Raw genomic sequence first — 13,872 nt, 5'->3', positions numbered from 1 at the left:
TTTCCAAACAGTCCATGTTCAGGCACACAATAGCTGATGCTTCTTTCTACTCCTTCCAAATTAATTTGCAGTTTCCAGTAGGCTCAGTAGTTTTTTAAGGGGAAGTTTTTAGACAGGAATGAATAAAACTGCTTGTCTTTTGGAAGCAGTCATCTTGGAGACCACTGAGGGAAGTTTCTGAAGAGTCTTGGTTTGGCTGGGTTGAGCTCAGGTATTTAGGGCTGTGGTAGCAAGAGATATAAAACTGCAGAGTAAAGATCAGAAGTTAGCATTGGTCCAGACTAAGGTGTGCTGGGGTCTGTTGGAAAGACACCTTTCTTCTCTGTGTCCTTTCAGTGATATCAGTGCTTTCATTGAGTGTCTTTGGGGTGAAGAAGCCTTGATGGTTGAGAAGTTTAACATCTGTATTGGAATTAACAGAGATGTTGGTAATTGAAGGTCTGAATAAAAATACTGAGTAAATTGGACTTGAAATTTTTTTTTTATTGTTTTAACACGTCTTTAAAAACTTAGCTCTTGAGGCCAATTTACTTCAGAGTGCAAGGAGAGGCAGACAAATTATTGTATATCCTGACAGTATTTCTTGCATACTCCTTTGGCATTCCTGTGTCTCAGACGTGAATTTGACTACATCAGTGCCAAGAGCATACTTGACAAGAATGGTTCAGGTGTTCACCAGAGCTGCTAGGAAAGAAAGATGGAAAGGAAGAATTCACTTTTTTACCTTTGAGAGAACATTGTTCCTTTGGAATGAAATTTCTGCTAATCTGGAATAAAAAATATTGCTGTAATCTCTATAGGTTATCTGTAAGTTATTATAGCTTTGAAATTGGTAATCTTATATTACAGGGTTTCAAAGCCAACTCTATAAACATCTATCCTTTTTTCATTCTTTAGTGTCTATGCTTTGGGAAACTTTCACAAAGGAAAATAAAAAGGCTTGAATTGCTGAAATACAGACTTCAGAAGTTATGTCTTATGTGCTGTAACTCAATGCAAAGTTTTTGTTACCTAGGTCTTATGTTGCTTTTCAAAATCTGAGGAAGTATTCCCTGAACAAGTCCATATAACACTGTTCAGTGGACAGTATGTAGCTGTTAAGAAAGCAGTTTATTGTCATATTGCACTTGTGTAGCTTCAGAAATTTTCCTTCTATGTTCATCCCATAGGGGGATTTTTTTGTATATAGTTGGTTCTAATGTGGTTTTCCTGCTGTGTTTTGCTGAGTAACATAAGCAGCCTGAGATCTTAGGATGCAGATATCGTCCAAATTGGTAAGGTTTTCATAGTGCTTGCTAGATCCAGCCATCAGTTTGAAGAGAAGGATGCATTTGAAACCAAATAAGATGCTTATATTCCAGATGAGGTTCACTAGTCCTTGGGCATCAACAACTGTAAAAATTGGAGCATCAAGACCAGTTTCCTCTTGCCTGTTTATCTCACTGAATAATTACCATCTGCTTAGGGACCTGAAGGTTTCATTTCACCTCTAATTGAGTAGGAGAGTGTAACAACGAGTAAAAAACCTAAGTCTGTGCTGAGATACTTGTTGGCCCTTCAAGACACAAAGCATGACTGGTCTGGTGTATACAAATTGAGAATTAAAATTTGCAGGCATATCTTGTTAATGTGCAGCAGATCTTCTGAACAAAGTACTTGATCAAAATATTTAAAATGACAGCAATGTACTTTTGCAAACATATTCAGCATACTTTTATATAACAAAATGGCCATTTTACATTGGTTTGTTTCTATAATTTTCTGACACACTGATACAGGGTCTACTAAAGTTTTTCAGAATCAAGCTGACAAAAGTCAGTATACATGTAGATCTGAGAAACCAGTTTAGCTCAGTATTATGACAAACAGAAGTTTTCTTTATCTTTGCTCTCTTTTTTCCTGATGTTATGGCATCCTCAAGCCACACTGGCCATGGCTTTCCAGTTCAAGGTAGCTTTCAGTTCTCTGCAGCGTGATGTAAGATTTCCTAGAGTGACTGTTTCAGGGCATTGTATTTGGATGGCTTTGCATTTAAAAAGAGACATGTTAATTAGGAGTAATAGAGGCTGTAGTTCTTAACATAACTCAATATTATGTCAACTTTTTGCAGGTTGTACCTAAATTGCATTTGATTAATGTAATTTTATGCATGTTGTTTTGGAAGCTTACTTAGCAAAGAGTTGTTTTTACCTGTACTTATAGAAGCTTTCTTGAAGACGCGAAGGTCAAATGCTTTTATGATTTTAATGTCTTATCTGCAGGAGAAAAAAATATTTTAGGACTTACAGATTTTAGGTTAACTCAGATGGCTTTTCCTTGGTGTGTTTCATATATTTAACTTTTAGTCTGTTCTCTCTCCTTTATTTTATTAGTGCATTTGTGCTTCTTATCTTTCTTCTACATGACTACTTTCTGAGAGACTATGAAATGCACAGTATTTACAGATACAGCTTCTTATTAAAAATGTCAGATTTTATAGGGGAATTGTTTCCTCATCCCTTTAAATATAACAGATAACAAAGATTTTTCTAAAAATAGCTAGTCCAGAGTGGCTAAGGTAATAAAATCACACATAATTCACTTAATTTTTTGGGAGTACTTTAGCAGGGTATTCACCAGTAAATAAATTGTGGCACTACTTAATGTAGGGTTATTTCTGGGACACTGGACTTCAGCATTCTTCTGGTTTTATGCTTTTGGAATAAATATGATATAATATCTTTTACTTTTGACTTGTCTGTGGCTCAAATTTATTACTTTTTCCCTTCTTCTAGTGGCCTCAAGCAATCTGAAGCAGAGTCCTGCTATATAAATATAGCAAGAACACTTGAATTCTATGGAGTGGAATTGCACAGTGGTAGAGTATGTTTACATTGTAATTTTTCCCTTGGAAAGTAAATTTACGTGGGTTTTTTTTACATTAATTAATAGCAGTAAAAAAAGTAATATTTAAGTACTGACTTTATCATCTCTATTTTTAAGTAGAGCTGGGTAATTTTTCAATAATTTATGTATGACATGGGTGCTAGAATTTCAACCAAATAAGCTAGAGCTCCTCAAAGTGTAATAAAGTATTTTTAAGATAAACTATATATATATATATATATATATAAACTATATATATAAAGATATATATTAAGATAAAATATATATATATATAAAATAAATATATTTTACTTAATAATTTTACAAAGGTTTCTGAGTGTCTTAGCATGAAAGAAAATGAAATGCTCTGTTTAGTGCTATTAGTTGGCAGGTGTTTTGTGAGGTTAATTTCTCTGAATTTCTAGCACTAATTTCTTTAGTGTTAAGATTATAGAGGGTTTTTCACGTTTAAATTCCTGTATTCCTTGATTCCAGGCTAAATCTAAGTATTTAACAGCATGAGTGATGACCAGTAAAAATGTGTTACTTCTGATTTAATGGATGCTCAAAGTGAAGTAGCTATCACGAACAGTCAGGCAGTCACTGGAGTCCATTAAACATTAAAGAAGCTTCTAAACCAGGAAATCCTCTACCTGTAAATGACCTGAAGCTGAGAAGGGAAGTCATCAGTCAGGGTTTAGTTGGTTGTCTCTGAAGTTTTGTCCTTCTAAAACATCAGTTGCAAGTCCCTGTTTGGATTGAATGCCATGAGGCAAACCTCTCAACCAACATGAGGTTGGCCTTGCTCCCTGTAAGAAGTTTACAGTGAAGGTTTATAAGCTGCTTCTTCAGAGGCTACTATGTCCTGCCCCTGCTCTGGCAGGGATGTTTACAGTGCCTCCTGGTATCCTCCCCCCTCTCAGTACTGCTTTTAAATCATCCTTCCAGTTTTGTCACATCCCAGTGCCTTGACAGATTTAGCAGGGGCTAATTAAACTGTCTCTGTGATAGGGTTTATCTCTGTGGATTCTGATGATCTTGTTCCTCTTAGATTGTGTATGGCAGAAGAACCAGGTAACACCTGGCTTTTATACTAATGGCCCAAAGAAGCTGGTGCTCCTGTACTGGTGGTTGAGAGTGGGATACTCTTGGATAATGTTTCTTGAAGAGCAGATGGATGTATAGCTTCCTTATTTTTTTTGTTTTATGATACAAAGTTAAATATTTAATATAAGTGTGAGCCTTTTTTTTAGCCACTTACTAAACATGCAACTTCAATCTGAGCTCAGTTTTCATCTGCAAACACTTTTGCTTTTTTTCTGATGAAAAATCTGAACTGCTAAAATAATAAAATATGTGATAGTGGTAGGGGAGACTCAAGAGAGTGAATTCAACATCTTAAAACTATATTGATATTTCTTGAATTTCTAATCTCCTTTTCACTCTGGACCACTATCCCCTCTGCTCAGTAATTAATCTGCTGTTAACTTATCTTTCATTTTTACTCAGAGAGTTGAAGATAGGAAATTTTTTGAATCAATATTATTTCCATATCTACAAAAATAAAAATAGTAATTGTAAATTAAATCAAATATGAGTCAGTACTTAAGTAGCTAGATGCCTAGCATGACAATTTTTTACAACTTTTCTTTACAACTTTTTATTATTATCTTCTTCATGTTACCTGTTTTTTAATAAAAATATGCATGTTATTTCTTTCTTATGCAATTTAACAGCATGCTATGAAAGCGAAATAACTGTACATCAATATAATTTTTCGTTAAAGAGACCCTCTCTTTATGCTATTCCAGCATCTTGATCTTAGGCCTAATACAAAAGAATTCATAGTAAGAAATAACATGAGAGCTTAGTGGTTTGGGCTGGTGCAGAGGAGGGTAAGGAATGAACTTTGTTCTGACAAAGCTTCTGGAGAAAATAGAGTAGTTTAGCCTAATTAATCCCCATCAAGTGTTTTAGATAATCCTTTGCTTCTACTTAATCATGTTGATTCTAAGGTTTTACTTTAAAAGCTGTTTTTTCTTCACAGTATTGATTTTTAAAAGCAGGACCCTAGTGTAAGCTCAGAGTGCTAATAATACAATTTTCTACCCTGCTTTAGGTTGGCCATATCATGGCAGAAGCAGCTAAACTGCAGGCACTTAATCTCCTGAATACCTCAGTGTTTTTCCCAAGTATTTAAATACAGGGATGTCACTTCTGGATTCCTGTATTATGCTTTGCAAATTAGGCTGGACTTCACTCATTCATGGGCCTGAATCACACTTCTATTCAACTGTTTTTAAAGGATTTATTATAGACTTTCCACAGTATTGCCAGAGCACATGCTACCTGTTATATTTTCCCATACCTTACTAGTATAAAGAACTTGGGATTGGACATGGAGGAAAGCCATATATTAATTGAGCCCAGAGTACCATCTAGAGGAGCAGCTGCGCTACTGAAGGCTTTAATCTGTTACCATTGGCTGTCCTTTAAAAACAATCTGAAACTGCTTTTGAGTCAAAGCTGATATTTGAAACGATGGATTCTACTTACGTGTGGATTGATGTATACATTTAGGTCTGTTTATAAATCTGTGTAATGACACATTAGTGTGTATTGATCATAAGAACTGGGAAGCCAAGATTTGTAACTTCTTTAACATCGGTCTGGCTTTAGGCTCAAAATGACCATCCAGCATCCTCCTCTCTGCCTTTTTGTTTTTGGGGTTTTTTTAAACTCAAATCTTTGCTTATATGTTTTCTCTTGAGTATCTCAGTACCTAGAAAGGATTGTAAAATTCGTATTTTTTATTTTTCCCAATTGCATGTGTTAAGCTAATGCACAGCTTTTGGTTTAGTTAATAATGGATTTAATTTATTATATGAAATGTTCATGTGTATTTCTCCAACATATTCTCATATGTGAAATTATGGTCACCTCCTGTGCAGTCTTTCTTGGTAAGACCTTTTAGGAAAAAGTAAGGAATTATTTCTTCTCCTTTTTTAACAGCATGTAATCAGGCAATTTTTGTTCAGTTCCCAAAATTCTGTGACATTTACCTGACTAATCTTTGGAAGTATTTCAATTTCTTTCCTGAAATAAATAAGGTTAGACTTGCAAATTTACTCTTGATGCAGACCTAAGGAACATCCTGGGTAGTAGAATGAATGTTACAACTTTTATGAATGAATAATATTTAGAATGTGTAATAGATAACATCAAAGGAAAGACATGCGCAAAAATCAAAACTCAAAAATGTCATTGATTTTATTCCTCAAGTGTAGCAATTTAGGTATAGAAAGGGTGAAAATAAATTTATTAGTAGATAATGTGAATGACACAAACTGCATCTGTGTTCTTACAGTATTTTTCTTTTTTAGGATCTCCATAATCTAGATCTTATGATTGGGATTGCATCCAGTGGGATTGCTGTATATAGAAAACTCATCTGTACAAGCTTCTATCCCTGGTAAATTCCTGTATTGTAAAGAAATGTGTCCAGTTTTTTCAATCTTACGTCCATTTGCTTTCACATTTTTTCCAAAGAAGCCTACAATACACATATTTGTTCTTTATGGAGTATTGTATTATTTTCTTGTGCTTAGATAAAAACAAAAACTTACCTAGGTTTTTAAATCTTTAAGACTTTTGAAGTCCTTGCACTGTGTGAAGTCCTGATCAAGTTAATTTACATACAGGTATGAGTACATTATGAGGACCTTGTGGTCTTAGAGATTTGCTGCTGTTGTGCTCAATATGTCTCTTTAAAAACAAAACCAATCAGTATTGCTATTAAAGTTCAGCCCCTAATTCAGTCTGAATTAAGTTCAGTCTGAACTTTTTAACGTGGCATTCAGCAAGAAGACACTTCTTGGAGTAGAAATGTAAAATGAGGTTTTTGGAGTTTCAGATTTACAGGAAGTAAGATAATACAATTTAGATATTTTTAAATGTCATCAAATATGGGTGTATAACATTAACAAGCAGGTGAGAAACCTTCACATTCTCTGATACATAAAACATTAGAATGCATGATTGTGCTGTAGAAAATAACCTCTGCAAAGAAATAATGTGCACAGGAACTCTGATGTGAATGACATGAGAAGTTACATAAGCTATAATTTTTTTAAAGTGCTTTTGGGCTTTATTAGCTATATCATACTAAAATTATAACCTGAATAAGAAGTTATATGGAGGTCAGGCATTTCCTTAAGGTTTTTGGATTGGATCAGAAAGAAATTTTTTCCAGTCTTTCGTTTTTAAATGAAGTATGAATTTTTTTTTTTATGCTTGATAAAACTATAGCTTTGCCATGTTATACGTGAATTCTTTGAATTTGTAACAATTGTTCTGGATAACTTTTTCAGTAAGATAGTACAGTGTTCTTAATCATGAGAGAAAAATACATTCCAGTGAGTTGTACTTGCTTTTTGGCCCTTAATTATAAAAAAAAAACTCCCTAGCTGTAGTCTTTAAATACTGGTGTCATTCCATCCTTCCATTTATGAACCCAGCCAAACAGCTATTTCCTATAGAAAAACAATAAAATCAGTTTCAATTTAAATTCTAGGGGAAAATATACTGCATGGTCTCTGGATTTTTTTTTCTTTGCTGTGAGTTGCATTTCAACTCCCTGGGATGTACTGCAATCATCCAGGGTAAATGCATGTCAATAATAATGCTCTCATGTAGCAGCAGAGTGAAAGCTTGTATTTTTCCATTTCTAATGCACATTGAAGCATAGAAGTCTTGACTCTCATCTTTGTGCCTTGAGTGTTTCTCTTTCATACATCAGTCTCTCAGCTTCTTTCAATCTCTGCAGGTTTTAAAAACTGCCAGCTGGAGGAACATTTTCTGTCTTCTGCCAGTGTTGTTCTGCCAACTTAGTTGACCTAAGTAAGATATGAATTGATAATAGTTGTTCCTGAAAATCACAGAAGTAATGGCATTTTAAAATCTGTGACTATGAATTTTTTTAAGGAAGGGAAAAATAGTTTGTAGCACACAGGACGGGAGGAATCTACAACTTCCTATGCTACTTTTACTCCTGAAGAGCACAGAGGAATAAAACACAGATGCTAAAACATTTTTCACAAAAGCCTATTCTCATTTACAGAAAAAATTGAGGGAAGTAAAACCCACAGGTTTTTCAGTTCAAATAATTCCCACTCTAAAATATGAGGTTTAGGCAGTAATATTTTAAGCTGACAGCTCATGCAGTTGTTCCAAGCTTTCCTACTCACTCACTTTCTCTCTGCTTCTCTCTCTGTCTCTAAAAATTTCATTTCATCTTGGAAGCAAAATCTCCCTACACAGGGGCTAACTTTTTGATATTTTATTTCTGGCATCTTGTTTGAGTTAATCATAATTCTTTGTGCAGGAATGGTGTCCATTCCCTGATCCCACCAAAACAAGCAAACACTGAAAACCACCAGAGTGGTTGCTTGGGATGTATTTGTAGTTTGAATTCTCACTTTTATTTTATATCTCAAAGAAGGATGTATTTCTGTAATGCCTGAAGTAGTATTTATTTAGGCTCTTTATGTAACACCATTTGTATCAAGTGGTTTTTCCTATGGACTGTGCAAACTTCACCATTAACAAGTTAGAACTCAAGGTGGCAGCAAACACCATCGAAGCACTCTTTCCAAAATTTTAAGTAAAATACTCTGCAGTGGATGACAACAATACAACTATGCCATATGGTAGTAGTCAAAGGGGCCCAAAAGTTTTCAGGAACAGAGGCAGTGAGAGAGCTCTGCCTTGGCAAAAAGATGCTTTTCAATCAAAGCAACCTACGTAAAGAGCTGACTGATCAGTCAGCGACAATGCAAGTCAAGATAGGTTTAAAAAATAGCTTTGTATTTAATGCAGTATTTTGTGCACTCTGCAGAGTTATTCTCAAGGGTGCTTAACAATTATGTGGTAATTTCCAAATTTTCCAAGTAAATATTAATGGCAAAAACATACAAATACAGCAGCAACTGAAGTTAGGTAGTAAATGCTATTTTGTGTATGCCATTTCACTGCTTTGAAAATTTCAGAGAAACTGGTTGAGGAATGCATAATACATTGCTAGTTAAAACTTGGAAAACAAGTATCTTGCATAGCAAATTGGACAGAATCTTTTTTCAGTGGCAAAGTATAGGGTTTATAGGTAAAGAAACTTTCTCTTTGCTTCAAGTCACAAGTACCAGCTGTTAGTACTAAGTTCTAGGACAGGACTGCCAGTTTAATCAAAAATTAGCGATTCTGTGGCCCACGGAGTGACAAATCTATTTTGATGCTTGTGAATGATAGGAAGATGGGACCCAAAAGATCTATCATTCTTAATATGCTACAACTAGTGAGTGCTTTTTAAATAAACCATGAAATTTAATGATTTGTGAGTGTTGCATATCTGCAACACTCACAATTTGTGAGTATGCACATCTGTCACTGAACAGATTATTGGTGAGAGAAAAGGGCCACTGAACTACCAGTTATAAGACTAGTAACTGCATTCTATTAATATAATTTTTGGATATGGCATCTTCAAGAACTTGTTAAGTCTAAGTGCTTTGACACCTTAATCTCCTAGATTTTTATTTTCTAGGTGTGAACATTCAGTCAGTTTGTGGGCATAACATTGCAAATGATTTTTAGTTATTGTTAAATGAAAATGTCAGAGTAGCAAGTGTTCTTCATGCCTGAACTAAGTAGGTTTAGTTGTACTTTAAGAAGAATGAATGGAATTGAGAGGGGTATTCTATTTAGGAGAATGTCAAAATAAAGAGACTTAATGCTCTGATTTGGCTTGAAGTGATTATGTGGTCATGCACTGAATCATGGGGGCTGTTTTGGTTTTGATGGAGTTTTGGTAGTTTTTTGTTTGCTTGTTTTGAGGTTTTTCAAGAAAAAGCGGGAGGTAGTGGAGGGCGATTGAGGGAGTTTTGGTACTTGCAGCTCAGGAAATACAACTGAAAATTTCTGACTTGTCAGATATTCAGAATCAAGAGCTTTTAGATGAGCAATGCAGATCACTGATCTTTGAGGTAGCAAGTCAAATGACACAAGTATTTCAATAGTTGACCTAACAGGAGAGGTGCATATGATTTCAATTTTCCATTAATTTTCACATCAGTTTGTCTTGTTGAAGAATAGTGTTGAAATACCTGTTTCTTTGTGGTTCTGTAATTGATGGAGAAAAGCATTTTCTGAAAATGGCATTGTTTTCCACCACCTCTTGTGCAGAAAGAGGGATAGGTAATTCCATTAATATTCTTGTTAGTAACTGACAAATATATTCTCCTGTATCCATGAAGGATGTTGCTCTATAACTCAAGTGCCTCTCCCATGAGCAGTTGGGAATGAGTTTTTATGCCATCGCACTTAATGAGAGTAATGCAAAAACTGTGCCAAACTGAGAGGACTTTCAACAAAGTTCATACCTGATATCTAACATCCTGTGAAACATCCGTTCTCAAAAATATTATGAGACTTTTAGCAGTAAACTTACAAAACCCTTTCATGATTTTTTTTCAGGCAAATATGACTTGATCAAACCTTAAATAGGTTTCCTAAAGGCCTCTGTAAGATTCCAGCTGACCATAGATCAGAGATTTCTTTGTCCAAAAATGCAGGTTTTCAGTTACTGAAGTAGAACTATTGCAGAGAAAATTTAGGTATTTTAGACAAATCTTGTTTTGCTGTGGGAAGGTGTGCAGGTGGGTGGAAGTTTGTTTAATTTAGAAAAACTGATAAGTGTATAATTAAAATGAAAATTGCTTGAACACCAATTTCAGTTGTAATCTTTACCTTAGAAAATATGTATTCACGCTGTGTATATTTAAAAAGATGTGTTCAGTTCTAAAATTACCACATAAATTACATAGCAATGTTAATGAAGTGAAAAGTATATTAACACTTTTTCCTACAGTTTTCATCCTTCTAAAATGATGATTTTATCTAGAGATTTTGTTTAGTGATTAAGACAAATACATTATATCTTTCACGTTATGAAACGAATTCTGCAATGCCTCTGCAAAGTTTCAGTTGTTGTAAGACCAACCTTGTCATGTCATTAGGGTCTTCAATTTTGTTCCTTTAGTCACAGTTGTCATATGACTCTAAAGTTATACAAAAGTTGACACATTTAACATTTGTGCAGCTTAGTGTAGAAGATGTCATCGAGTTTTTTGCTGCAAGAATAGATTTGGTGGGAGAGAACTGCTGTGAACTATTTAAAGATTAAACGAGGACATTTATTTGACACTCAACACAAGAGATGGCTGCATATTATTCATTGAATATTTTACAGCTCTAATCTTTCAGGCTTACTGTACACAATATTCTTTTTCATTGTTTTATCACTCTAAACATTGCTCGGTATTTCATGGCCTGTTTCTGTCTTTTAGGGTGAACATTTTAAAAATTTCCTTTAAAAGGAAAAAGTTTTTTATACAACAACGGCAAAAACATGTAAGTAGTCCTCTAATATTGTTTTGCTCTAGTGTCAATATTCAATATTTTATATTGAATGTAACCTACAAACTGCTGATCAAAAGGCTCTGTTGGGATAGTGTGCCTTTGAAACTCTTTCGTTAACTTGGTCTTGCTATTCTTGTCTGCTTATTCCCTCTCTTTTTTCCCCTTTTATTATTTCTTTTCCAACACTGAATCCCTCCACTTTCAGTCTGTTGGAGTGTATCTTTCCCATAGAGGCTTCTTTTTTCTCTTGGGGACTTTGGGTAAATGCAGATCTCCGTCCTTTCTCCAATATCTATTAACAGCATATTTCCCCTTTCTCACCAGCATCTTCTGCTCTTTCCCTTGTTGCTCTCCCTGCCCTGTGGAGTTCCCTAATGCAGTGAATCTACTAAACTGCTTGTCCCATCTAGGGGGAGTTTGTGAGGTCCCTTCAGCTTATGTGGCTCAGAGCTCAGGAAGAAAGCAAGGTTCCTGGAGGAAAGGAGAGCTTTGCAGATTGAAAACATGAGGTTGAAAAGGGAAATAGCCCACCTGTTGCTGTGTGTAACATGGAGGGCTTTAGGAGTTGGCAAATTATATGAAGAGAGTTGATAAAGCGCATATAAAATTTTTCAACTGTTAAGAGATGGCTTCTGTTGGTTGCTTTGTGCTCTTTGAAGAACAATTGAAATATTAGTCTATTTAATGGGGAAGGAAATCTTGATTACTGATTATTATTGTGCTACCACAATATGAAAAAAAAATTTTTTACAAAGAGCATAGATTATTTAATATGACAGAAAAAAACAACTTCTCAGAAACTAGTGATCAGCAGATGTATAAATATTTTAGTTCAATTGAGGACGAAACTTAGTAAAAGGTAAATGTTAACTTGTACCTAAAGTTCATGGAGGTTCTTTCTGGTAGTACACAAGCTCTTAAATTTATAGGAACTGTGTTACAAGACCACCTCTTGATCCACATAGATTAGAAGGTCTGCTGAACACAGATTTCTAAGGAGGCCTTTTTTTTACCCAAAAGGAAAATGTTTTCTTCTTTTTTCTTTTCTGTGTATCCTTCTTTTTTCCCATTTTGGTGGGCTCTTTGAAATTTGAGGAGTGTGCAAGTATGTATATGTTACATTTCAGGATTCATGTATAAAAAGAGTTAGTTTCCAGATTTAGTGTTACTGCACTTGTGCTTGCACACACACATAGCATGCACAGGGTGTGTCCTTACACACAGTAGGGTGATTTTAAGGTTTTTTTACTAGCTGTAAGTTTCAAAATATGTTTTTTATATGCAGACATGTCAGTCTGTTCATTTATATTTCACTGCATGAAGAAATGAGTGGTTGATAGACCATTCTACTCAATTGTGAGTGTAAACACTTGCAAGTAGTAACTTCTCTCCTGAGTTTGAGGATTAAAAATTCACTGATAAATAGTAATTTTAAAATCTAAATATTTTCAAATATACAGATAAGTGCAGGCTTTCAGACAGCAGTTTCCAGGGCTTGGAACTCAATGATTTTTAGTCCCTTTCAACCCAAACCATTCTGATTCTCTGAAAATGAGTGTATTCACAATGATTTTGTAATATGGAAAAATAAAGTGTCAATATAGAACTATCTGTGGACTTGATGTAAAATATGTGTGTTCATTATATAAAGACTTGGCTGCTGTCAAAAGTAGAATTTTTGTCTCTGGAGACCTGTGTCACTTTTGAAGAGAGCAGCAATCTTAATTTGTTCAATCAAACATCTGATAAATGATGACAGTTCAAGGCTCTTAATTCTTTTAGCTTACCTTCTCTTAAGTGATCATAGTTCTTTGTTTCATAACCTCCAGAGATGACAGTAATGCATGCAGTGTCATGCTTAAAGAGCTACAGAACTGTAAGAAAAGTAAGGCCAGCTGCATGACCTTTTTACTCCTCCTCAGTTCATGTGAAAAAGCAGACCAGGTGTGCCACTGAATCTGTGGATACATCCATCCTTGTCAGCCTGCTTTGTTTGAAATTTAGGGCATCAAGTGTGCAGTGCTCTGGTGGTATTGCTTGGAAAAGCTTGCTGGTGCCGTGCAGAGGGAGAGAGGGGAGTGGAGTCTGAGGGGTTTCACCGGAATAGTGGGATGCTTGAGGGGTGTGCGAGGACAGATGACTGCATTGGTGTCAGTTTTCAAAATGATCACTTTTTTGCTTGGAAAGACAGAAGCAAATAGGTAAATGAATCTGAAAGTAAAAGAGATGAAAGAGTGTGGGGAAAACAGAGCAGATACTGTATATTCTTAGGCAAGGTTTGACTAAAGAGGACAAGAGTGCTATAGAACCTCTTTTATATTTTATATGTCGTATGTAGATTCAAAAATCTACAGAAAGTTCTCAAAGGCAATGGATTTGCAGTCCCCTGGGATATGTCCCATATTTCATTGATTTGTTCTCCTTATTTCATTTACTCCATTTTTCTTTCCTTATGCACCTTTTCTGAAAAAAACAACTTACCTTATCTCACTCTTTCCGTTCTACTCACCTTCTCTTTTACCCTCCCCCTGCTCC

General features: G+C 35.1%; 1 protein-coding gene across 1 annotated transcript in view; it reads left to right on the top strand.

Annotated features, from left to right (window-relative positions):
• PTPN3 (protein tyrosine phosphatase non-receptor type 3) overlaps positions 1-13,872 on the top strand; it is a 117,531-nt gene that overhangs the window by 53,991 nt on the left and 49,668 nt on the right. The window contains exons 9-11 of the mRNA XM_066560274.1: positions 2,775-2,862; positions 6,249-6,337; positions 11,265-11,328. Coding sequence (XP_066416371.1) covers positions 2,775-2,862; positions 6,249-6,337; positions 11,265-11,328 — 241 coding nt within the window. The remainder of the gene's footprint in view (positions 1-2,774; positions 2,863-6,248; positions 6,338-11,264; positions 11,329-13,872) is intronic.

This window comes from Molothrus aeneus, chromosome 1 (genome assembly GCF_037042795.1).
Source record: "Molothrus aeneus isolate 106 chromosome 1, BPBGC_Maene_1.0, whole genome shotgun sequence".
NCBI classification, from domain to species: Eukaryota; Metazoa; Chordata; class Aves; order Passeriformes; family Icteridae; genus Molothrus; species Molothrus aeneus.
Note: the sequence above shows the minus strand (reverse complement) of the source record. Positions and strands in the feature narration are given on the sequence as shown.